At 37.4% G+C, this 27,866-nt stretch overlaps 1 protein-coding gene across 7 annotated transcripts in view; it reads right to left on the reverse strand.

Moving 5' to 3' along the window:
* The window catches only part of Mid1 (midline 1), a 342,361-nt gene that overhangs the window by 36,873 nt on the left and 277,622 nt on the right, over positions 1-27,866 (reverse strand). For all 7 annotated transcript variants that reach the window (XM_040744030.1, XM_040744033.1, XM_040744031.1 and 4 more), the window contains exon 4: positions 2,981-3,088. In XM_040744030.1, coding sequence (XP_040599964.1) covers positions 2,981-3,088 — 108 coding nt within the window. The remainder of the gene's footprint in view (positions 1-2,980; positions 3,089-27,866) is intronic.

The raw sequence follows: 27,866 nt of genomic DNA on the forward strand, positions 1-27,866 counted from the left end.
TAGGGAATAGTCAGTTCCAAGTATGTACTCCAGTAAACAAAGGAAACTAAAGCTGACTTGAGAGGTGGCAGGCCCAAGATTTCAGGCAATGCTGAGAAGAATCCATGAAAATAATGAATAAAAATGAAATGTCCGAACTTGGCAGCCAAGAGTATATGATCTAAGGCATGGTAAAAATACATCATTCGCCGGGCGTTGGTGGCGCACGCCTTTAATCCCAGCACTTGGGAGGCAGAGGCAGGCGGATCGCTGTGAGTTCGAGACCAGCCTGGTCTACCGAGCGAGTTCCAGGACAGCCTCCAAAGCCACAGGGAAACTCTGTCTCGAAAAACCAAAAAAAAAACCAAAAAAACAAAAAAAAAATACATCATTCATTATAATGGTAGTTCTTGTTCCTATCAGGATAACTGTGTACCTTAGTTGAATAAAATAACACCATTTTACACCAAATAGAACGGAGCTTCTGGCAACATTATATATAGAGGCAAGGCCAAGGCAGCCATCCAGTCTAATTCAGGATGTTATAAAACATCCATTAGAAACTGTCAGAGGAAGGGAAAATTCCAGAAGGAAAAGTAAGTTAATAGCCCCTACAATAAACCAAATGAATGGAATATTTAATCATACAATGTAAAGAATAATTTAAATTACATGGCCAAGCAGAAGATGTTTGATACAATTCTAACAAAAGAAAATGATACTATTTGGATGTATTTCATGGAGAGATTACATGTATTACAAAAGTGACACTGGCTGATCTTCAGTTTCATCTTTCTTTACTTCTTTTATCAGGATATTAGAAATAAAAAGTAACATACAAAGACAAGAAAGAAAAAACACTAAACTGCATATACTGAAACAAAAGAAAATGAGAGCATCCTGTGAAACTACAAGAATGTTCTAGAAAGAACCATTTAGGGCATACTTTTAATTATAGGTCAGTGTACAGTGGCATCGGAGATTCTCAAACACTGTATGCAAAAAAATTCACTGGGGATTCTTTCAAAGGAAAACTCTAGATGTCTGGGCACATCCTTCAATATTCTAGTTAATGAGCTGTAATTGGCAGCGCAGCAATAATTTGCATTTTAACAAGCAATGACTGTTTTTAACTCTCCAGGTGATGAATCACTAGTACAGTCAAGTCTAGCATTTAAAACATCAGTCTAGTTTAAACATTGAGTCCATGGACATCTGCCGTGCTTAAATGTCACTCAGACATTTTTGGTCCTTCCTACATTTATCAAATTCTCCAAGTGGAGGCCCAAACTATGTTTCCCAATTTCTTTTGTAGCTGTTTTTTGTCATGTAACTATCTATGCAAAACTGCTCATTTATAGCATTCCTATCTCTGTGTTTCATCTCAGTCCCTTTCTCTGTGGTTTCACATGTTTCTTGATCTTTTAAAGTAAAAATGATAAAAAAATCTCTGAATTGTTTCTTTGCAACTCTTTGGCTATTCTCTCACTTGGGGGGAGATAATGCTGGTGATTTTGTTGGCTGTAGTTATAGAAACTGAAGATTTCTTTGTTTGCTTTGGAACCAAGCTTAGCATTTCTGTTTTTTTAAACAGAAGAAGCTGAAGATAACACCTTGCTCTTCCTTAATCTGTCTACTCTAATGGTTTTGCAGTTGCCTTCACCTAACCTGGTACAAGGGGTCAGCACTCTGGAATCCTGTCATATCTCTCTGACTCTCAGGCAACTGTCTTGTGTGATGTCAGAATAAGTGGGGCCCACTTAACAACTGACATGTTTCAGAATCACAGAACTAAAGTTTTCCAAAAACTGTGATGCCCAGAAGACATTGACAATAATCTTTTCCAGTCCCTTGTAATGAATGAGAAGCCTTATATAGCCCAGGGCACTAAGGTACAAGTCTGGTTTCTGCCCTCCATCAGATCCAAGTCAGTTCTAGATCCTTTTAGCCACAGGAGTTGGAACTGCAGTTGCACTTCTTGACCAAACCTGTGCCTCGTGGCATAGTTATAGCATTGTACTTTTGTTCTATTTCTGCTCTGTGGAAATATTTCTCTTATTTCACTCTGCCCCATTTTATTCTGTTTCTACTAATGGTGCATATTTGTAGTGAAGTGAATGCTTCAAAAAATGAAGTCTACATACCACCATGTCTAAAACTGGAATACCATTTACTACTATCCTCTATCTCATAAGGAGAATTCCCACACCAAGAAATCCAAGCCTTGGCTATGTAAGGGTAAGCATATTTTCTGTGCAGTAATGTTGAAATGTCATTGCAATCTGAATATGAGCTCTCAGTGAGGTCCACATGTGAACTTTGGGAATCTTTGAATATGTAACCTTCCATACAAAAGTAACTTTGTAGATGACTAAGTTAAGGATGTTGAAGAGTTGAAGTTGTTCAGGATTGTGTGGATTATTTCCAAATAATCTCTAAGGTCTTAATAAAAGAGAGACAGAGAGGTCCATGTTAGAGAAGCAGATGGAAGGATGGAAACAGCAGGTGAGTGCTATAATGAAGTAGTTGTGAGCCAAGTACTGAGGATGGCATGCTCACGTTTGAAAAGGCAAAGAATAGCTTACCAACAATGCAAGAACCTACTTAGCCTTTAACTCAGAGAGACTGCTTTCAGGCTTCTGAACTCCAGAAGGCTAAAATAATCAATAAGAGTGTTCCAAGCTACCAAGTTTATGGAAATTTGTAACAGCACATAGAAACTACTATGAGAAGAGTACACACCCAACTAAACATAAGTAAGCCCTTTTTTAAAAAACTTTAGGATACATTGCACAGATCAATAAATATGCCAAGTGTAAACTACTGAACATTTGGTCACCAGAACTGTGGACCAAATAATCCTCTTTACTGTATATTAAATGCTGTGTCAGATATTCTATTACAGCAACACAAAATAGGCCAAGGCAGATACTTAAGAAAAAAATATGGAAGATACAGAGTATATGATTTTATATTTTAAAAGCAGCCCAGTAAATCATACCTTTCCTTCTTTAATCTTTGTTCCAATAATTTGTCGTCTTTGTTGAATGATCTCAATGAGAAGATCACATTCTTCTGTTAATTTTGCTTCTTGACGTGATGCATTGACCTACAGGATGAATAAAATGGCATTCATTTGGCCTTTCAATTAAGTGCTATTGTCGACACACTAATATGCTTCTAGTAATCATACACTTTAAATTTTAATTCTTTTTCCTACTGTTTGCAAGGATGGAAAATATAGGTCCTATAGGCCTACCTGACTTATATCCTCGGAAAACACAATCCAGTTACAACACTCTTTCTACTAAGCCAATCATGCCCTTATCAACAAGTTGGGAACAGATATGTGAAAAGAAATATATTTGTAATTCCTGTCTTGGTAAACTTGAAAAATAAATTTAAAAACTCATTTAATCTTATTAATCTATTGAAAACAAATTATTCTTAAAATATTTAATGGAGGTTTCCCAGAAACAATGTAGCAGCTTACATTATATATATACACTTAACATGTTTTACATGTTCAAGTTTGGGTTTAATCCCTGTAAGATATCAAATCACAAAATGGTGGTTTGATTTTTTATTAATTTTATGATGTAATTTTAAATCCTATTCCTGATGTATTTAGACACAGAGGTTGTACAAACAAAAGCACACCATCTTCACATAACACATGCAGAATTGCCTGTGTTTGGAAATTTGTGATGCATTGTATGGGATGGAGAGTTACAATTAGCTCAGTTTTGGCAACTGTACTTGGGAAATAGTGTACACATGCTATTTCCTCCACCTTGTGACCACACTGAAATGCTTATTCACAGGGAGAAACCCAGAAATCCCAGCTGTGGGAGATGGAAATAACATTCACAAGCTTTATTATTTTAATTCAGCTACAGGAGTAGCCGTAAAGGTTCACAGGAAGACAATGGCACTGATGATTCTAGCACATCTCATAAAGAAGGCAGGGCCCAGTTATGAGTTCTTTTGATTTTGGCAATGAGCTAGGATAATTTCATTCTTTATGAATGAGATAAACTGGAAGTAGTACTGTGAGTTCAGGATAAACATCTAGTCATCATGTCTCATATAAACTATGTCCCTTTTTAAGAGGTCTAGGATTCTTTGAATTTTATTCTTGATCATTAACAGATGCCACATAAAGATGACTCAAGACATTTTATTGAGAAGACAATGGTCACCAGCCATTTATAATGAACCGTGAGACATTGTGTCCTATGTTAAATTATCAGAGAAGTATTGGCTAAATGTTTGTCTAATTAACAAAGACAAAAGAAAGAATTGATTAAAAAATTCAGAGAAGATACTCAGTGGTTTCAGTTTCTCTCACCATTATTTTATGTCATCATTGCTAGTCACCCTAAAGGTTTTCTAAGTAAATTTAGTTTTATATTGAAATATTTAGCTTACTCTCAGTCAAGGTCTTATCTTTCTTTTTCATGTCAATGTAATTTAGTAACTGATTCTAACTAAGCTGTGAAAAGAAAGGGTCCATATTGATAACATTAACATATTACGATGGAGGAAGTGAGGTGCTTGGAATGCGGCAATGATTAAAATTCTTTTCATGACCAAACTTTAGTTAAGTTTCTGAACCTTCTCCTAGGTCCACCTGTGCACATCCTTGCGGAATTTCTTTTTCACAGGAACACTGCTAAATTGGTTATTCAGAATCTTCCATCTTGGTCACCCTTTGTATCTGACCTTCATCTTCTGATGGGGGATGTCAAGTACATATGTTTCTCTTACTGGTTGACCAGAAAATGCAGGAGGTTAGACAGGACTAGAAGACAAGGAGAATACTGGACAGAGAATGAGGCAGAGAAAGGGCACAAAGGTACACCATGTAGCTGGGGAAGGAGTAACAGGTCTGGACCCTTCTCCAGTAAGATAACATTTAGATTAATAGAAATGGGTTAATAACTAAGAGAGAGCTAGCCAATAAGAATCCCTAACCTTTGGTCACCAGATCTGTAATTAATATAGCATCAGTGTATTTATTTGGGCCAAATTGGCTAAGGGACCAGGCAGAACAGAAACCTCCATCTTCAATCTTCTACCATGACTGGGGTTTTGCTTGATCCCTTGGTCTGTTTTCACCAGGAGTACAGTTATGCAGAATCCTTAGCCAGAAGCTCCCTTACTTAAGTTTCCTTTTAATAGATCCATTCCTCTTTCAAAACTCACTGAAATTTGAGTTATTGCAAATTAGAAAAAGTGTCCCACAGTTGTCATAGTAGCATGAAGCTCAATTGTACAGATTTCATGTTTATAATGGATTGGTTATGTTAGTAAATTAAAAAACGTGAACTGAGATCTACTTTGTTGACCCAAACATATTCTGAGAAACCAGGTACTGCAATCACCATCACCTTGAAACAATATTTCCAGAAATTTGGAAACATGGTGTGTCAATTCTAGGCCACATATGTTCCTACATTTTTAAAAGAATATACACAGCTTTTCTTTGAAACTAGAAAAGTTGAATATTTTCCTACTTTCATTAAGTTCCAAATTTCTGTTACTATAACATCTTATATTTCTACAGGTAGACTAAAAGAAGTTGGATAATATCATACATTTCTAAAATTATTTCCCGACAATGAAGTTTTCCACCATTTTACTATATCATGTTAAAGTTGGTGATCTGATTGGACTTAATTTCTTTGGAATGTGAAGGTGACAGATGTCATCAGGCCTTTCTAGTTTGTAGGTTTGGTTTAGGAAGGAGCAGCTCTTGGATATGATTTTAGCTTTCACTTCCGATTCAGATCTTTTGATAAAGAAATCGTTGTAGCTGACAGAAGTGCTCTAAGTGGAGCCATCTAAACATGCAAAAAATGAAAAACAAAAAACAACCCCTAACCCTTCTTTCCTCAACATGTGCTTCCACTTTTGTGTCATCAATGACTTTCTTTGTTCCCAAGCTATAGTTACATGTTGGATATAGATGAATGGGACTTCTGGATTTGGACCATATTGGAATGGGGAACTAGATCTCTTGATAAATCAAGGAGAAATATTAATATAGATCAATTGATCAGAAAAATAGGAATATATCTTAAAATTGGATTCTATCCCATCTCAGACTCCTCACTGCAACTTTTCTCATGTACGTTGACAAGCAACATCAAGTCAGCTCCTGCTGGCTTTGCCTTGTCTCTCGCTGGGCCTCCCCATGTGCTTAGTATATACTTTCTCTAAATCTAGAGCCACAGCTTCATTTTTCCTCTTGAAGGCCATCATCTCTTCCCCATCATTTCCTTTTGTTCTTTAGTGCTAGCTCCATCTCTCTCCAGTTAACTCTTCTCAAGTTAGAGACAACCTCAAGTGCAAAAACCAGGAATGTTTTGTCCCTCTTGATAAGCAACTAATTTGTTATCTGAAACTTCACATGCCATAGATGATGCCATGCTGGCTGAAGTCTTGACTATGCTTAAAACACACCTGACAATCCTCATTTGAAAAAACTACATTTGAACATTTGTTTAGTCCTGTATACATTCATTCAAAAAAAGCTCCTTTGTATCTGTGTGATACCAAGCAGCATTCCAGTTTCTGTACAGCTGGTTAAAAGAAGGACAAAGTCATTTTTATTTCTAAGTTTACATATAAGTATATGAGATAGATTAAGTTAAAAGGAAATAAAAATTTAATATAGAGACATTATAGGAAAGAAGTTAGAGAGGGTAATGTTACTAAACACGGCCGAGAAGAGAGTCCATTTTATTGCATAGATGTTCTCTTGATGTTCCATCCAGGCTAACTTTCTGCCAAATAGCATCAGTCTGTCTCCAATAACTGCCAATTATGTATGTAACATTTTTTGTTAATCCTTAACTCTGGACCAGAGACCCTTTTGACTGCATTCACAAAGAGCATTGAAAAAGGTGTGTTTCCCTGTGTGTCCAAAACTAAGGTAGGATATGGTGCTAATCCTCTGCCTTCTATGCCAGCTTTTGTGCAGAAGTATCAATAGTGTGGACACAATGTGGGAAGCTCTGGCATTGGGCTGGATGCACATGAATCAAGTAACCAATACTGTGGTGGTTTCACACTAGCCACTTACTTCAGAGCTTCCTTTGCTCTCATAAAACAGTAAGGGAAATGGAATCTACAAAATGAGTTTAAGGATTTGGTTAAGATTATGTACTTGTATGTGCATGTGTGTATGAGCAACAACAATGGCCTTGGGAAATTCAGTGCTCATAGTGGCTTGTTAGAATACAACTCTAGTAAATAATAATCATAGGCTCTTATTTCCCACCTGTTTGGTGAGTTCACAGTTGCCCTAAGTATTTTGGGAGCAGGGAGGGTAGACTAGGAAGGGAAATTACATAACCAAGGAACATCAGAAAGGTCTTGCCTGTAAATATTTGGTGACCCACTTTTTCCTAGTGAAAGGGTCATCTTGCTGCTTCTCAGACCATTACCTTTTAATCATTTGCAGTCACATTGAAGCGAGAAAGTTGGAAACTGAAGTGAGTGCAGAAGGCATACCTAAAGCCTAAACCTCCAAGACCAGAGATTAAATTCAGTACCACAGATCTTCCTTCTGATTAATGTCTACCTCGCATTGACAATCGGTTAGAATTCTATATCAACTGTCAGCATGGAGATTGCCTTCTTTAACAGTAATATACACAATTTCTTACATAAGTCAATGATAACATAAATGGGTTAACTGGTTTTTTCCTTAGGTCAGTCCGTTAGCAGTGCCCAGTAAAAAGTGCTCCTGCTAAGTTTTATAGTCTTATAGTGTTATAAGATTTCACAGAAGGAGTGGGGTAAAGTTGACAATTTTTCCCTTGTCAAATGTATAAACATTAAAGGGGTTTAATTACAGATACACATTGAAAATCTGGCTATATGTCTGTGGAATGTTCTTTAGCAGTCTGTAAATGGTCTCTATTATTTCTTAAAACTTGCTCTTTTGACTTGTATTTAACTGCTAAATGAGATGTATGGTACAGAGTATAAACACCATTAATTTTCACACACATGTGGCCTTAAATCTCTAGAAATATTTCATGGAACTCTTAGAAAGGAACATCAACGGGGAGGAAATGTCTGGCTACTTCTCATAGGTAAAACTGAATTAATATGCATTTTCTTTATGTTTTGCTTTTGGGTAGTGATCTTACTTTTATTTTTTAAACCCATGTGTTAATATGTATTCATTGGACAACAATGTGATGGGTCTTCTGAGTCTGGCTTATTTAACTCACTCTGATGATCCCCAGGCCCATCCATTTTCCGGCACATGTTAAGGCTCCATTCTTTTTATGGCTGAATAAAATTCCATTATGTGTATGTACCACAGTTTTCAGCCATTCTTCTGCAAATGGAACTGTAAACTAATTGTATATCTTGGTTATTGTAGATAGTATAGCAATAAATATGGCTGAGCAAATATCTTTTTTTTTTTTTTTTGGTTTTTCAAGACAGGGTTTCTCTGTGGTTTTGGAGGCTGTCCTGGAACTCCCTTGGTAGTCCAGGCTGGTCTCGAACTCACAGAGAACCGCCCTGAGCAAATGTCTTTATGGTAGGATATAGAGTCCTTTGGGTACATGACCAGGAGTATCTGAATCATGTTGTACTTCTGATTTTAGTGGGTTTATTCATATTGAAAGTTTTACTGAGGGGGAGGTAAGAAAATAAGGTAAAGAGACACAGAGACAGAGAGAGGACAGAAGAGAAGAGGGAGACAGGAAAAGTCCTGTCTACCCCAGGGGAACTGCGGGAAAGTTTATTTTTTTGAGGAAACTCAAAACTGAGTTTCATAATGAATATACTAGTTTTGTTCTCCCCAGCAGTGTATAAAGATTTCTTTTACCCCTGCATTCATACAAGCATCGGTTGTTGTGTCTAACAACACTTTGGAAACCCTCTTTTTTTTTCTCTTGTGACAATGCCTGGTTGAAATGAGTTAGCCACCTACAGTCTTTCAAAGTAGAACCTCCCAATTCCTCCTGCCAAAAGGATACACTCATTTGATAGATGGCTTCCTGTTTGTACACAGATGGAACACTGAAGTAAGCCCGGAACAGGATAAAGCCAATGTGTTAGAGACAGGAAATTTGACTTCAGAGTATTCAGAGAGAAAGGAGCATTGCTCAATGCACTAGGAATTCTACAAGAATGGAGACTCCTGGGGATTATACAGCCCAAGAGACACACTGGCCCGCAATTAATGCAATCTTGAAATTGTACCACAGTTACAGTTTTCTTTTGAGACAGTTAACCTTGCCATCTGTGTGTTTTAAAAGCATATATCTACATCATGTGCTATATTGGCCTAAAATCAGTTCTTATGGTAAAATCAAATGTGGGGTCCTTCCATGCTCATTTAAATTAAGGCGACCCAGAGAAAGGTTGCGATATTCACACATGATGTTCTGTGGATGCTGTACTTTGGACCCCAAAGCATTTGGCTCTGTATAGTAGTCATCTGTAACTTTGAATCTGCATCTAAATCTAAAGTGGGTAGCAGTATTAAAAAGCATGTCCTAGCTATCCCGTGTCACTCGAAAAGAAACACACTACAGGATATATTTCTGATGTGGATAAGCTGATATTTGGCCAGTAAGATGAGGGTATGAGGGGAAAACTGCTTGCACTTCAGCTCTGTGCCCTACTGTGCTCTGCTGACCAGGTGCAAAGAGAAATATGAGGATCTAAGGGTGCTTTGGGTTTTATTGCCAAAGGCAGCTGTGATGAACATTCCAGACCCTGGGGCAGAAGTTAGACGGAGCTGCCAGAAGGAACAATGAAAGGGATTCTAATAGTCAGTTTGTGTATAAAGCTGAGCCAAGGAGAACTAAGTAAGCACAGACGGTATTAATGTAATAGATCTAATATGTTTACATATAATCTTTACTCTGAAACTCTCTTGACCAAAGTCACATACTTGTGAATATGGCTCAAGTAGTCAAGAGAGAGAATACCCTAGTGCCTGGGCTCTCTGTGTATGGAGGAGAAACCAGAAGACAAAGCACAGAGTCACAGTTTTAATGTTTAATTTAGTTTTTAATTTTTGGCGCTGCTGGAGATGGAATCTGGAGCCTTGCATGTGCCAAGCAAGCCTTCTATCACCAAGATACACTCCAGAGCTTAAGATTGACTATTTTTGGCTAAAATTTGTTCAATTCCAACAATGGTTTTTCATGGTTAAAACACGGAGTCTCTTCCAAAAGTGATTTTTGTAGGAAGTAACAGTAGAGATACATTGGATATAAGCTATCAAAGCACCATGGAGGAAAACCCTTTGGTCCATGGCAGATCAATCATACTTACTGAGTGAATATTCAGAAAGGGTTTGTAATGTGTTTGCTATGGATTTAAAAATAATTCTCAGGGTACTCATGGTAAATGTTTGAGGTTTCTAAGATTATGAAACTCAAATGTTGGATAAACAAGCCCATAAGATGCCATTAAAAAGGTAACACACTACAGTGAGTAGAGCAATAAAATTCCTATAAATGAAATACAAATGTGACAAGGCAATAAAACTGCCCAGCAAAAATGCCACTGCTAATGCGTAAAACTTTGAAACTTCACACAAGAGACTTTTATTCCCAAGAGTAGTATAACGGAACATGTCCATTCAAAGTGTTGATGCTCTTGCTAATTTTTCAGTAAAGCCAAATCTTCAAATGTAGTGAAATACTTTAGAGACACCAAAGGCAAAAAAAAAGACTCTTCAGAGCTCTGGACCTTGAGATGCTTTCCTGGTATAACAATTTCATGTCTACGTTGATCATTAGCTGTATGTTCCTGGTTGTCTATGTCAACTATTCACTTTTCAGGTTCCCTCTCTCCATCAAGAAAACATAGATTCTAATCTCCCAGGGCAAATGCAATACTGTTAAACATACTACAGGATATAGGACAGTCCTCACAACAGTCACTCAGGTGCACTGGCAAGAAGCAGTGAGTAAGTACATGAAAAATCATTGAAACTTGCTTCATACACAGAAATCCTATGTTAATATCCACTCTCAATGCTGTTTCAAAGCTCAGTTTATCTGCAATACCCATATAGAATGAAAATGATAGGTACTAGGATCAATCATCCTATTCTGTCTACCTAAAGACATTGTAACATTAATCAATACATCTGATCTTTCATCAGCTCAATAACTGAGGAAGCCATGTTAGCATGACAACCAACTCTAGAATTTTTGGAGTTACCTTTAAATCCTGAGTGGATCCTATCAAGGATGCTTCCTACGCAGCTGAGTTAGGAGAAAGGAGGGACTGAGGAGATTCTTCCATGTTATAGAGCAGGAGTTGGGAAACATTGCTTGCAAAGCAGTTGAAAGTAAATATTTTAATTTTATGAACCATATGGACTTTGTTGCATCTAATCAATTCTTGTTATATTCTTGAATGCAGTCATAGACAACGTGTAACCGCACAGGTGTGGCTGTGTGCCAAAAAAACACATTGTTTACCAAAAGGAGATGACAAGTAAGATTTAAACCTAGGGTCATAGTCTGCCATCCATCAGCATAGAGAACAGATCATGGGCTTTAGAGCAAAAAGTGTGAAAATGCATGAATTTTTCCAAGAATATTTCTTTATTTGCATAGTTTCAATGAAAACATCTGTGAACAATCTGGAAGATAGTAGATCCTCAGTAAATCCTAGTTGTCTTCCCTCTAGGCATGAAGAGTTTGCAATTACTGAATTAATAGGTTTCCAATTTGAAGCAGACAATCTTCCACTGCCTGGCTTTCACTTTCCCCACTATGTCCTGCAGAATTCTGTCACATTTATAACAAACATTGACCTGCCTATACTCTATTTCCTAGGATACACTCAGATGACTTCAGCCTTCAGTCTCACATTCTTGGCACTAATGGCACAGACATTGGGGGTTGTTTAATGGCATCTTCGTGGAAAGCAGTTCCAAAATGAAGCAACAGAATGGAAGGTGTTGCTCATAATTCATTCAAAAACAAAAATCTCCTTCCTTCCTTTAGCTTATTAATTACGCTTTTTATAAAACAAATGCTCTACACCCTTCCGTTTGGGCTGGCCACACAGAATAAAAAAAGAAAAAACTCCACTAAATTGACATATGCAATTATGTCTATAGAATCCTTTTCATGAAATTTCTGAAAGTAGTAACATTCTGTTAAGTAATCTTCAAAAAGTGTATTTAGTAAAATTCATCTTTTTTGAAGGTGAAAATAACTTGTTTAGTTAAAGGAAAGATAAAGGCAACCCAATTCCGAAAACAGAAGCTATTTCTAATGGAAAGAGTAAACTCATGTACATTACTTGCACTTGCATTTGTCGTTTTGGTAAGCGGCATTCTTTCCAGTTTGTACCATGATTCCTGTGTAGTGACGTGATGGAGAAATAGTTGGATTTCTAGTCAAGCTTGCATTACTTAAGTGTAGTTGCCATCTGCCCCTCCATAAAGTTCTTTAGAATGAGAGCCAGCCTTCCAGGGGGTGAAACATACTTGATTACATTACTGATAAATCTTGAACTTGGAAGTACAACTGGTAAAAAGGTAAACATAGTTCTATCTTTATGAAGTATCTGGATGCTGCCCCTCCAGAATATGGGCAGAAGCAGAGACTCTAATTACTGAGTATCTTTGCTGCCCAAGCTTTAGTATCTATATTAATGTAAATACAACAAAATAGAGAATAGGTTGTAGAAATTTGATGTGTGAACTATGGTCACAAACAGGGAAAGGGTTCCTGCTATCATTCCATTTTAGAAGAAATCTATGATTTTGCTGTTCCTGGAAAATCATATAAGATGAGAATGGAAGAAGAGATACCTGAAGAGAAATACCAGTGGGAAGTAGATAAGTGGACAAGGAAAGGTATGAAGAGAACATCGTGTGCCTATCCATGCTCACTCTGGGAAACTAGAGAACTTGATGTGCCATGCTTTGTTCAACCCATGGGAGGCCTGCCTCTTTCTAAATGGAGGAGGAGTGAAAGGTGATGGGGGTAGATGGGAAGCAGGGAGGGGGGACTTGCAGGAAAGGAGGATATTATTTAAAATAAATGAAACAAATTCTATTTAAATAAAGTAATAAAAAGGCAATTCTGAGAATCACTGTAGCTAAAGGATTTATCTGACATATCCCATCAGGAATGTGTCAAAGGCTTCAAAGAACAGGTGAGGGATTTACTCTCCTCTGGCATTCTCGGGAAGAGGTCAAGAAAACTTTACACTAAGGAAGGCAGGTTCGGTAAGTCCCACATGGACAAGGCACTGACACCCATAGATGCCACACACTCTTTTCTTCTTCTTCTTCTTCTTCTTCTTCTTCTTCTTCTTCTTCTTCTTCTTCTTCTTCTTCTTCTTCTTCTTCTTCTTCTTCTTCTTCTTCTTCTTCTTCTTCTTCTTCTTCTTCTTCTTTTTGTTATTCTTGTTTTTTTTGTTTGATACAAGGTTTCTTAGTATAACAGCCCTGGCTGTCCTGAAACTCACGTTGTAGCCCATGTTGGCCTCTAATTCACAGAGATCTGCCTATCTCTGCCTCCTGAGTGCTGGGATTAAAGGTATGCACCACCACTGCTTGGCTCTATAGCCTCTTTCTAAGCCTAGCTCTAGAAGATAATTTTTCTTACAATGGTTTCTCACGACCAGCTCTAGAGGAGGCTAGAAGGAACTGACCCAACATTTATCCCATTTGTTCTGTAGCTCTAATAGCTTAGGACTAAATAGGAGGCACCCAGACTGTGTCTGATCATGGCCATTCCCTACTTCGGGGCTACAATCCATATATGAATATTTGTATTTAATTTATTCCAATTTGTCTATATTTGGGCAAGAGTCAGACTAAAACATTGTGTGTTTGTGTATGTAGCATGTATATACGTATGTGTGTATGTATTTCCTTATCTAGAGAATCCTTGCTTCCATCATTCCCACTCATTGTGAAATTATTATAGACTTTATAAAGCAATCATTCTGAAGGTAGAAGATCTGCACTACAAATGTTTCAAAAACACTTGAGTTAAGGAGCAGCACTTGAAGAAATCTCAATCTCAAAACCTATCTGTCTACTATCTATCTATCTATCCATCCATCTCTTTCCTTCCTCCCTCCTCCGTCCCCCTCCCTCTATCTCTCTCCTTTCCTACTTCCCTAACTGCTCAACTCCTCCATTATCTGAAAGGTCAGCTATATTTCAGAAGTTTCCTACTCACCTTTCTACCTGGGAGACAGAAGGCTCTGTTCAATGTGTAAGGATCAAGGTTGGGTAGGACCTGGGGAAGGCATCCTGCCAGGTAGTGGAAACACTGCTTGTTTTAATTTTATAGCTAAGAACAAAGCCTTCTTATTGTTTAATAGAACCCTTAAAGTCAGGCCCCACTGGCATAGTTCTAATTTTTTTGAAACCACAAACAAGAGGAATTCTTTAAGGCCATTTCATGAAAAGCAGAAGGGAAACGCTATTTGATTCTGTGAACATTAAAGTGATCCTTTGCTTCAGTAGCCAGAAGTTGATTCCGGGCTAGCATTTACACATGTCCTCTTCACAGGAGCATCTGTTGCTACTGTCTACCTGAATCCACTCTTTTACTCACAATAGGTCATCTTGATGGCAAATGCATAACAAAACCACACAGAGCCCATCTTCCTTAACGATGGCATCCCTTTGGCATCATTAGTTTTGTATAGTATGCTAAAGAAGAACTATGTTTCACCAAAACTCAGAGATCCCATACTTTCCCCATGCAAACCCTGTTTATAAGCTGAGAACTACTGAACCTTTGTTCAGTACTGTTTTTTGATTTTGCTAACAAATTAAGCCTGTTATGCAGTCAACTTCCAGACTGCAAGAAAACCAAAGCTAGTGGTTTCCAGAGATCTTTGCAACACTCTTAGCAGCAAAGGAATGGAAGCAAGAGGAAACGAGGCTGCTCTTGCTTGTCCTTGAATGAAGGAGATGCTACCAGCATACCCATGATGATACCTGAAGCAAACATTATTGGCTTTGGATGTCTTTTGGTTGTTGATTCAGAGAATGTAGTGTAGTGCCCCCTAAGCCATGTGTGTGCGTATGTAAAGGAACAGTCTCCATTAAAAAGTGACCCAGTAAGTCATTTTTGACCTCTGTCATTTTAGCTAGTTTTCATGTGTCAAATGATTCTTCTAAAAGTGTTTCCCCAACTCCATTCAGTCTGGCTATCAAATTGATTTTAGAACCAAAAAAGGTTTGTGAGAGTATCTAGAGCACTGGTTCTCAACCTTCCTAATACTGTGACCTTTAATGTAGTTCCTCATGTTGGAGTGGTCCCAACCATGAAATTATTTTCATTGCTACTTCATAACTGTAATTTTAATGTACATATCTGTGTTTATGATGGTCTTAGGTGGCCCCTGTGAAAGGGTCAATCAACTCCCAAAAGGGTTGAGATCCACAGGTTCAGAAACACTGATCTAGAAAATCAAAAGGAAAGGTACAGGTTTACAGTGATGGGTTGTAAATACCCTCTGTGACTTTTCTTCATAACTCTAGAATGCCTTTGCTACCTCCATCCTCCTGCTCCTATCCAGTGCCACATCCCCCAGTTTGGGCAAGGGCCTGGTAGGCATGTCTATCACCTATACGCTGTTTCTGGGGATCTGTGGCTACTGAAATCTGCCAATGCAGAGTATAACGTTTTCAAGAAAGGCCTCTGTCTGTTCTTTAGGGTGACAATTTATCTGGCGTGCAAATTTATGCAAATGAACTAATGCTGGAGGGCAGACAGAAGGATGCAGGTGATGCCTTGGAAAATGCTATTAGTGTACCAAGAGCTATTGGCAAATATTATACCATTTGCTAGACATCCTAGGAAGCCTGGCATACTTCCCAAGGAATCCTGCCAAGTAGGACTTACAGACCATGGGAATTTTTTGTTCAAGGAATGCATCTACACAAGTCATTAACTATATAGTTTTTCTCTAGGCTTTTAAATAAATCTCATTATCTACTTATAAATCTAATACATTTTATGAAACCAAGAACAATCACTTACTGAGGGTCCTTAAATCAATGTTTGATTAACTCAAGCTGGCCAGGCTCAACTTCATTAAATAATCAATTCCATCTAGAAATCAGCTAATTAAGGTAATTTTAAAAAATAAAGTAAGTATTCTCACACAAAGAAATGCACATACTTCACGGGATACCTAAACAGATTTTCATGATCAACACAACTAAGATATAAGACGATTCTATAATCTCACAAAACATCTTCAAGGCCTTCTTCCAGGAGATGCTCACCACAGACAGGCATTGCTCATATTTTGCCAACAAATTCCTAGCACATCTTAAACCTCATTTATATCTTCAGTTTACTTTGATCACCTAAAATTCTTAAAAAGATGAAGTAAAACCTCTCAAAAGTTCATCTTTCCCAAATCCCAAGCAGCTCACTGCAAGTCTCACAAATTAAATTGAGAAATATTGTCTAATGGAAGTCAAGTTCTCTTGAATATTTCAATGTTGCTTTGATATTCAGATTAAATCACATATTTAAATAAATTATGTTTTAAATTGGAATCGAAAAGCAAAATTTTCAAATTTCAGTAGTATAGTCTCTTAAATGCTACACAGTGACACACAAATGTTAGAGTATGACATGAGAGATTGAGTCTATGTTACTCTTTAGGTCTTGTACACATATGTTAAACTTCCTTGTGAGAATGAAAAACAACTCTTTAAAGGAAGTAAATTTGTCATCTCAAAGAAGTTGGGGTAACCACAACAATGGTTAATAACCAAATATTTAAGAATACTTCAGAACTGATGGCTCTGATTCTCCTGGCACCACAGACATGTTTGCATACTTGCTGAGTCTCTGTGAAGGTCTTCAGGGCACAATTTAGTGAGACTTCTCCCTGGGATCTATCATTCCAATCACCAATTTGGGTAGCTCAGCTACCACTCTAGTCACTTTTCATGGTTGGAGCGAACTTCATATGCATTCTCATTCATATTCTTCTCTCTACGTCATTCTGTTGTGTTAACAAACCTGGATTGACACTCACAATGTAGGCTAGGGTGACATCAAAGTCATGGTTCTCTTGCTTTGGTCTCATGAGTGTGGGATTGCGGGTGTGCACCTTCATGACTGGCTTAACTCATTTCTTTATTAGCTGATTTCTGTTTTGTTTTGCTTTGTCTGGCTTCAAGCCATAGGCATATGACCAATATGATAATGTTTACATGAAAAGGCTGTTGAGATAATTATATTAGAAAGTGAATATAAGATCTTGTCAAGTAGCCATAATTGTTTCTGGGATACATATGTGTAAATATCCTATTACTTTTGCTTTCCCTATTCTCTATTATACACTTAGTTATGGAGATTTAATAGCTTCATATAGGAATATTCTTCGCCTGATACCAACATTCATGAAGGAAACACCATCTCTCCAATCCTTTGGAAATAGACAGGACATTATGATGGCCTAATAATACCTTGCCAAGTCAGAGAATTATGCCTTCATGAGAGTTTTGTCACCCTTTATACAGAAACTTGATAGTTTTAAAGCCAACTGGAAGGTCTACCATACACTCCCAGGCTTAGAACTTGCCTTATTTGGTTGTAAATCCTTTGTGAATTATTCTTCACTAGAAGTTTTTTGTACTCAGTGGCAGCCCCAAGCCAGGTAAAGAGCTGAATTCTATTTCAAACAAAAATAAGCAGTACTACAATTGCATTCTTGTTAGTGGGAATTTCATATGCATGATTCTGTTATTTTGATGTGGAATTTCAAAATTAGAATAATGCATTTCAGTTTTTCCTACATTTGGCAATTAAAAATAAAAGTCAATAGAATGAGGGTACAAGATGATATGTCCTGTGTTTCTCATAATGTATAATTATTTTACACACAAGGATAATTTTGGCTTGCCTGTCATATAGAAGACATTTTGATACCCATTAATTGAGGGAAATAATTTAAAATATGCATTAAATATAGAAGTAAAAGAATCTGACTAAGTTACTCAGTGATTGTTACTTATTGTGATCATGTTTATCTCTGAATAGACTGAACAGAAGTGAACCATAGGGAAGCCAAGCTTCTATTTGCCCATCATGGTCACCTTCTTTCATCCAGGACATGCTCATTTGAATACACCCAGTTAAGCTCATCTTATGTGAAACTTGAGTTACAGCCAACTATAAAGACCATTTTAAAGTGCATCACAAGCTCTCCATATTACTCTTGTGCTTTGCATGTATATATTTGCACTTACATATGTGTGAGCACACCTGTGCAGATCACAAGTCAATGTCAGGCAATGTTCAATATGCATTCCTTCACCTTCTTCTTTTTTATTTTTCTGGTTTGAGGACAGAAACTTCACTGATCAGAACTTCACTGATCACGAAGTTCACCAACTCAGCTAGATTAGCTAGGCAGCAAGCTCCAAGGACCTGCTTGTCTGTACTTCCACTAGCCTCACATGACACCAGGATTACAGTTGTGCACCACCATGCCTCACTTCTGTGTGGGTGCTAGAGATCAAGCTTGGGTCTTCATGCATGTATGTCAAGCACTTCACCAACTGAGTCATCTGTCATGCCTCCTTATTCCTATTATTCCAGAAAAAGCTGTGCTGCTCTGGCTACCCAAATAGGTTACTCTTTCAAGAGAATGAGGTTGAATAGTTTAAGGGAGATACTACGAAGAATTTCTTTATTGTGTAGAAAAACCATGTTAGGACACAATAGAAAAACCATACTTTGTCCTTCCTATTTTTGTTCAGCCACTGAGCCTTAGTTTAGGCCTGTTAATCCATGTTCAGTTTAGCAAGGGCATACTCCACTCTGAGTCATCTGGTAGGATTCAGAACAAAACTTCACTATGCTCAAATTATAAAGATTAACAGATAATGAAAAATTTGGATGCTGTTTTTAATGTTTCAAAGCTTAAACTTGGGAATGTTCTAAAAGCATTATCAATTCAATCTTGCTTTCATTCAGTCATAAAATATTTCCTAATTCTAGTATACTAGAAGACTTCTGCTACTATCTTCTCTCTATTCTTCAAAAAGTTTAAGAAAGTAAAATGATTCAATGACTCATGAATATTTTTTCACCCCAAAAGCATCGACTCCAAGTATGTGCTAAATAATACTTTAATACACAATCACTTCGATTCACACTGAGAAAATCAGGTTTTCTTCATAACTTATTAATTGTAGTAAGCCTGATGGCAGAAACTAGGTATGGTAATATACGTAAGGTATCCAAGAAGTTGAGTTTTTCTGAAATGATGAAATTTAACACAGACTATTCATTCTTTTGCAGCTGTGTTACAGGAATCCTAAGACCTAAACCTGATAAATCAATTTCACTATAGTAGTGGCCACAATAGAGTTTTCAAATGTTGACAATTGTCCAATCACATTGTCACCTTTTTAGAGTTATATGCATGAATGGGAGTTTGCTGATCTGGTTTAATAAGACCCAGAGTCTAATTCTAAATAATCCCTTTCAAAATCCTTTCAATGTGTCAAATGGAGTGGCAGTCTGACTCTTTTCTGCAAGTAGCAATGAACTGAACATTTGTAAACAACTTGCTTCGTCCAGATCACACACATGTCCACAAGCCTTAAAAGGCTTGTGTATGTGTCTACATATGTGTTTTATACATGTGTATATTTGTATGCTGGCCTTTATCCAATGCTCTGGATGAAGCAATTGCCAATGTCTCCACAAAGAGACAAAGCTTTCACAATAGGAAACGGCACAATTAATTAAAGCTAAAAAAAATGTTCATCTTTCTGCGAAGATAACTCATCCCTGTCATTGATCTTTACTCATACAGCCTGCTACTGGAGCAGAGATCTAGTTAAAAATGCTTAATTCACTCACAAGTAGTCTGGTATTCTACATGCCAATATGGAAACCCACAGAAGGCCAGTAAGGAAACAAACTTACCAGTAAAAAGAGAAGGAAAAACTAAGTGAGAAAAACGAAAAACCACAGAGAATTCGAAAAGAGATTGCAGGCTGATTACAGGACAGAAAGATGGCTTGCCTGGTAAAGGAGCCTGCTGCCACACCTGAGGACCTGAGTTCCATCCTTGGAATTACAAGGTGGAGGGAGAGAACCAGTTGCCACAAATTGTTTTCTGATATCCATATAAGAGATATAGTAGCATGTACATACCCATGCACATATACAAACACACACACACACACACACAGTTAAAACAATTTAAGATTATTAAAAACAAAGCAAGATTAATCAAAGGGACCAAGGCTAACACACTGACAAGCTGTGGATTAGACCTTGGATAAAGACAGTCAGTTGGGCCTCTGTCTTCCCCAAACAACAATTGGTCACAATTTTTTTACTTATTTTCCATTACTATCTTAGTGTAGATTGATTGTCACTGTCACCAACAATTCCCCAAGTGGTCTTTTACAGTGTGTTATATTTGCTACAAAAATAAGAGAGTAATGACTCTAAGTATTTTCTTAAACAGGAAAATAGGTTTTCTGATTTTTCAAAAAAAATAGGTAAGAGAATGCGGTAATGAGAGTTGTAATCCATATTTGATCCACAAAGAGTAAGTCCTGCAGCCAGTTTTTTTTTTTACGTTTAAATTGATTTTCCCCCATTTTTTTTTGGAGTCAGTCAGCAATGTTGCCCATACTGGCCTTGAGAATCCTCTTGCCTGAGAATCCCCAGTGCTAGGATTGAGTGTGTGTGTGTGTGTGTGTGTGTGTGTATGTGTGTGTGTGTGTGTGTGTGTGTGTGTGTGACCACATCCAGTTCCTGACCCAAATTTTGATCACTTCTCATAAGCTTGTTTTACGCTCTAGATAACAATAACTCCAAACTTGACCTGAGGAAGCTTTTACTGTAATCCTCTCTGGAAGAAACAAAGAACAGTTAAAACCGATCTTTTAGAGAACCCCAGCCATCACCTTAACAAAAACATTTGTCAATTCTCTGAGGTTGCTGTCTCAATGCCTGTACCTATCAAATCCCAAACTGCCTTGGCCTTTATACTCTTTCTTGTCTAGTTTTTAAAAGATTCGGCACTTACACAATCACAAGGCCATTTCATTTGCTTGCCCTCATTTATTAAACAAGTTGTGAAAACAATGGGGGAGGGAGGCAGAAATTCAAAGACTTCACTTTTTTAAAAAAAGAAAAGAAGTGAACCCCCAGGATGAGGGGTGGGCTTATGAGGATGTAACATTTCCTCCTGAGGCCTGAGAAGGAATTCATTGATTGAATTTACAACAATGAGGAGTCACCTCTGTGCTGAGAGTTTTCTTAGCCTCAGTTAGCATGGGAATGTTGTTTTCCCCAAGAATGCTCACACTCGAATATAAGGACAACTTCAGGAAGAGGAAAAGGAAGAAGTACAGTCTAGGAACCTAGGTTGTGAAGCAGGAAATTCTTTCCCACTGTACTGATTTAAATGAATAGCTTGCTGGTTCCCAACCCACTCCACTACCTTTCTGAAGTTCCCTTAATACTGCGGCCTGTTCATATGGATGGTTGGCAAATAAGTACATATTCTGTGAAGACTGTCCTCACCAGGGTCACCTTATCCTCCAAATTGTGGACTTTCTATTTTTTATGAATTAGGGCTTACTATTCTGCAGAGACCAGTGTTAGAGGAAATAGATGACATGCAACTTATTTTACTCAAATGTTAAGGACAAGGCCAAATTTTATTGCGAACTACTAATCTAATTTTGCATCTAATTTTGACACACTATCCTGATATTCTTTTTCTTTACTATTCCCCACTGACTGTACCAGGTTATGATATCCTCTTTTTTTCAAAAGGGGTTTTATGACCATGACGGTTCTTAATTAATGATTCATATATGCACTCATTCAATTATTACCAGAAATCTTTTAGTTCAGTTTTTGAAAAAATATTCTTTGAGAACACTAATAATTAAGATAAATGTAAAAACTATTGTTACTACCATTGTTCTAGTCATAAACAAATATTAAAAGTACATTTCTTGGTTTGCAAATTCAGACAAAAGTATGCATTTACTTCCACTCCAAAGGATTTACAAAGCAGCAGAGAAAGAAATAAATATTCTTAAATTTTGTTAAGAATTACTTCTAATGGCATGTATATCTATTTGTAAGTAAGTCAATAATAATTTTCTTTAAAAATTAGTATCTCATCTAAAATAATATCTGGCCTATTGAAAAAAATAGTGTGATGATCAATTTCCTGAACTTATCTCTCATCTAAATTACTGAACATGATAGAATATAATTTTTCATCCTGCTGCAATGAATACCGTTTTGTAAATTCAAGTCATAATAACATTGCATTAGGAACCAGGCATTTGTTCTGAAATTATTACCAGCCATAATGAAAACCAGACATTAATGCTGTAAGAAGTAACTAGCTGAAATTGAGTAAAATAATCACCCAATCCATAAAGCATTTATAAGATTTACCATAAAGTACAGGTGATTTTCTTTTACTAAGGAAAAATAATTCTTTCTTATTATCTTAAACATCAAATGCCTTCACATCATAAAAACAGAATATGGCACATGGATCATACTATTTTGTTCATCCATTTATTCACATAATAATACATATTCACTTTGCCCTGCAATAATGAAAACATTATGCTTCTTCACTATTATTTCCTATGCTTTTTAATCAAGAAGGCCGAAACAAATTCAGTTTCACTAGGATAGAAAGGTCAAGGTTCTGGAATCTGCTTTTGCTGATGCTGTTGCCTTCACATACTTAGCTGCATCTAACAGCATAAAATACAGGGAAGAGGATAATTTAGTCATTAAAAGAAGGGATCTATAACATGAGCCTAGAAGGTAATCCTTTTAGCTTCCCTGTTGCCCTGTTCTATAACTTTCCTTTATCTATTAAACCATGCTTATTAGCACTAAAATGATGAGAATTAGAATGGATGGTTCAGGAAAGGGAAAACACCCCATTTCTTGCCCCTGAACACTACTGCAAAAACAGCAAATTTGGAGCTTGAAAATTTTGCCAACATTCTTGCTTCTCTGTAACCAGTTTCAAATTTCTGGTCATAACGGGATTCTTATAAAGAAAAGCACAACCTTTATGAACACAAAACATTTTAAGCATTACACTAAATCTCCAGTGTTTGCATAATAGAGATGCTTTGGAGCTGAGAGTATCTGAAAGCTTAGCTTTGTTATGCTGAAGAATATACCATCAGAAATACCATTGGATGACATAAAATAAGCTGACATTCTCAACTCCTGGGATATTTTTTAAGACAGTATTTCTGAAATCTATAGGACAAGCTCAGGTCCTGAGAACTCTGTAAACTCCATAAGCTTTCAGGCAAATTATACATACCTCTCCATTCCTGTGTCTCCATCCATCCCTACCCCCATGCCTGCCTCCTTCTCTCTCCATGTTCATCTGTGTGCACTAGTTCACATGTGTGCATGTGGAAGCCAAAAGGCAACCTTGCTGTCATTCCTCAGAAACCATCTCACCACCCACTTTTTTGAGGGGTGGGACAGGGTCTCTCGCTGCCTAGTCTGGCTGGTCAGTCAGCCCCAAGGATCTACCTACCTCAACCTCCCTACCTTGACTGGAGACTTCTTTTATTAACTTGGGTTCTAGGGATTGAACTCAGGTCCTAATGCTTGTAAGTCAAACACTTTAATGTCTAGGCCATTTCTTGCTTCCTTATTTTAGTTCTGAAGGAGATACAGCTAAAACAAAGGGGAATTTGATGGGCAGTATGGAAACCTAATTAATACAGTAGAAGCTTCCTAGAATATATACATGTATGAAGATAATCTACATCAAATTGCCAAATAATGGGGAAGACAGCATCCCAACTGGCCATCTCTTGTCACCAAATGAAGCTTCTAGTACCACAATTAGGTTACAACTAATTAAGTTTTTGGCCAAAGAGGACCCATGGGCATCCCCAGCAGCCCAGGCTGTTGCCAAGGCTGTACAGTTGCTTTCCACAAGTTGATAGCAAAGCCCCATTGCTGAAGATAACACCCACACAACTCACTAAACATGGAGAAAGTGAACTGGTCCCTATGTATAACCTTCACTCCTTTGTCCTAACAGCCCTGGTACAGGAAGGAACTCTGCATGCTACCAAAAGAAAAATGTAAACACCAGTCCAGCCACAAACCCTTTGACCTACCCTGGTGTCCTGACTGTAAAATATGCTAGGACAATAGTGGAACAAACCTTGTAGGAGTAACCAGCCAACATCTGATTTGATTTAAGGCCTACTCCATGAGACAGAACCCATACACAACACTGCTTGTATGACCAAGAAGCAGAGATTAGATAGTATAGGGACCTAGGGTAAAACCAAATACTACTGTTCTAAAATAACTGTAGCAATAGAATGACTCCTACTGACATCCTACTATACTCCTTGATTAGTGCCTTGCTTGGTCATTATCAGAAAAGCTTCCTCCTGCAGCACATGGGAACACATACAGAGACTCAGAACCGGAAAATATATACTGGGTGAGAGAACTTTAACACTCAGCCCTAAATGGAAAGTCTCTGTCAAATCTCCCCCCATCTCAGAGATCAGGCGCCCACCCATAAAAAGAGGCAGAAAGAACTATAGGGCATGGAAAAAAAAAAACAAGACCCTCTAAATCAGTATGATCAAAGCCAGTATGAACTGAGAGACTAAGGCAACATGCACAGGGCCTGCACAGGTCTGCTTCAGGTCCACTGTGTGTATATATTATGGATTCCAGTTTAGTATTTTGTATAGGATTCCTGAGTATATGAATGAGTGCGTCTCTGATTTTCGTTCGTTCTCTTGGGCTCTTTTCCTTCTGCTCATTTGTCTTGTCCAACTCTGGTGTGTTGGTTTTGCTTTATTGTATTATAATTTTTAAAAAATGTTCTCCTCCCCATAACACATTCACCAGTCTAGGATACAGCAAATGTATAATTTACATTTTATGTGTCAGTAGGAAAGAAAACAAAAACTAAAAGTGTACCTGTATCCCATCACTGATTTAAGGTTATAGCTGGATTGTCACTGGTCTATTGAGAAACACGGCTCTTTGAATTTTTTTTTAAAAGCTACATTCTATGAGATCAGTATCTGATTGGCTGCTGTGCTATTCTTTAGTTGTGCTATTATTTGAATCTGTAGACATCCAATATGTTATGGTCTTTATTATTCTTTCCACTACATTGTAAATCTGCTTCCATAGTTATGGGCACAAAAGGCCATGCATTATAATTACTGATTAGAGAAGATAAAAATGGCTACAAAACATCATTATTTTGAGAGTAGTTATTCTAAAAATGTGTATACTTAAAAAAATAGACAATTAAATGTCTCTCTATTTCTCTCCATTCCAGTGCCCGATAACGTCTATGTTAACTTCTCAATTTTCCTATTTCAAGTATTTCACATAATTTAAAATCATATAAACTTTATCTTTTATTTTTGGCTTATTTCACTTGGCATAATGTTTTGAAAAACAAATGTATTTACGATGAAGGGAATTTTCTGGATGTAGTGGTCAATAGATGTACAATATTAAAAATGGATTGAATGCTGCTGAATAGTGGGAAAGTTGTTAAAAATGTAAATTGTCACACATTCCAGTTTAAAAATTCCTCTCATAATTCCAGTATCTATATTGTCTTAAGAGTGCTTTTCTTTGATGGGTTTTCCTCCTTTTTATTTTTTTGTATCTTTGATGTCTAGTACTTCTGATTGTGTAGTGGACATTATGACAAATACATAGTCAAGATGCTATATTTTTCATATTTTTTAAAAATATATTTTAATTGAAAGAGAATTACATCATCACTTTCCTCCCCCTTTCCTTTATCAAGGCCCTCCCAGGTACCCTCCCTCCAATCGTTCATGGCCCCCAACACTCAAGTTAGTATCTTCTTTTTCTTTGATTATTATTGCTACATAGATATATGTGTATGAATAGGTATGTACAAATATATATATATACACATACCTTGATGAGACTGAGAAAAATAAACATTTTGTCTCTTCAAACATGGATATTAAGGGGCGATGAACTCATAATTCAAATCTCTAATTGGCAAGAGTACAGCAGCATCATACATATCTGTCCAGAACAATTTCCCTGAGATTCTTTTAACTGACTGATACATAGCAAATAACACACACACACATATATATATATATATGGTCTTCAGCTTATGTTTCAAAATAAATAAACCGGAGTCTGAAATTCAGAGATGAATTATACATGATCCTTATTTTCAAAGACTTCACATTCTAATTGCAAAAGATGGAAGCAATATGCAAAATACTGCTAAAAACTCATTTAAAGATTATTAATAAAATATTGTGATGCAGAGAAAAGAGACATGACTCTGGTATAGAAATCAAGATAAATATTCACAATTGAAGTGGCCCTCAACTTGTGACTGGAGGACAGATAAGAAGAACTTGGACATGTGGATATCAGGTGGTAGTTAACCTACCATGCAGAAAGCCAGAGAGCATTGTTAGGTTAAAGATCAGATAGCTTGAAAGCTTTCATTTGCGTATATGAGTTAGGGCATGGGGAAAGAAGGGCTAAGCTGCTGGCTTCCAGTTTTGCCTCATACCTCACTACAGGTTCTGTTAGTGTTGCAATGGTGGGTTTTCACAGACACTTATCTGACAGCTAAGCAGAATGTAGTATTGACCTGTAGTGGGACAAGCTATGTAAAACTGTATGTTGAATGGGACCTTGTTTGGAAATACTGTCTGTGCAATGCCATAATAGAGTAGGATGGTTCCTAACTCAGTGACTTGATTATAAAAAGATAGTTGGACACAGGCTCTGAGATGCCTAGAGAGAATGGCATGTAACAATGGGGGTATACACTGGAGTGATGCAGTTGGAACCAGCAGAAGATGGGAAGAAGCAGAAAGGACCTTTCCTAGAGCCTATAGATAGAACAATCCTACTGACATCAGCAATTCAGACTTCTGTCATGCAGAACTATGAGAAAATAAACTTATATTGTTTGATATTTTTTAAGAATATGGTGGTTTTTTTTCTTTTTTCTTTTTTTTTTTCTTTTTTTTGGTTTTTTCGAGACAGGGTTTCTCTGTGGCTTTGGAGGCTGTCCTGGAACTAGCTCTTGTAGACCAGGCTGGCCTCGAACTTGCACAGATCCACCTGCCTCTGCCTCCCAAGTGCTGGGATTAAAGGCGTGCGCCACCAACGTGAGGAGGCCTAGGTAATCTATTGAGCCTTGGGCAGCAGATCAGTACCCATCCCGAGTATACACACGGACTTTGGACTCCCATCCAACAATGTGAGGTGCACTCTCACCCTGAACTCTTGGGGAAGGGTCTAGGCCCTGCCCTATATGAAATGACAGACTATGCACACCCCCATGGAGGGCCTCACCCTCCCTGGGGGAATGAGGGGATAACGGGGGGGGTTGGGGGAGGGCACGGGAGGAGGGGAGGGAAAGGGAGAAGGACCTGGAACTGACTTGTGAAGCAACCTTGTTTCTTATCTAAATTTAAACTGGAAAATAAAAAAAAAAGAATATGGTGTTTTGTTATGGCAGCCCTAGTAAACTTACAAAACACTTTCTAAACTGTGCTTTGGAGGAAGGACTGTTCTTTGTGAGAGTGATTAGAATGTACAGTATTAGGAATAACATGGAATATTCAATCAAGAGGGAGCTATAAAGGGATGGGATTGCAGCAGCCCTGGATGTAGAAAAAGTCTTTAAACTTATAGTTATTTCCAATTTCATCTGTTGCATATGTTTGGCTTCTATAAAATATTTACTGTTAAGAAAGATTTAAAAATACAGAAAAAGAATAAACAAAAAGAAAGATTTTTCTTTCTAAAACATCTATTTTTGTATTATTTGAG

This window comes from Mesocricetus auratus, unplaced genomic scaffold (genome assembly GCF_017639785.1).
Source record: "Mesocricetus auratus isolate SY011 unplaced genomic scaffold, BCM_Maur_2.0 Super-Scaffold_100003, whole genome shotgun sequence".
Classification (NCBI taxonomy): domain Eukaryota; kingdom Metazoa; phylum Chordata; class Mammalia; order Rodentia; family Cricetidae; genus Mesocricetus; species Mesocricetus auratus.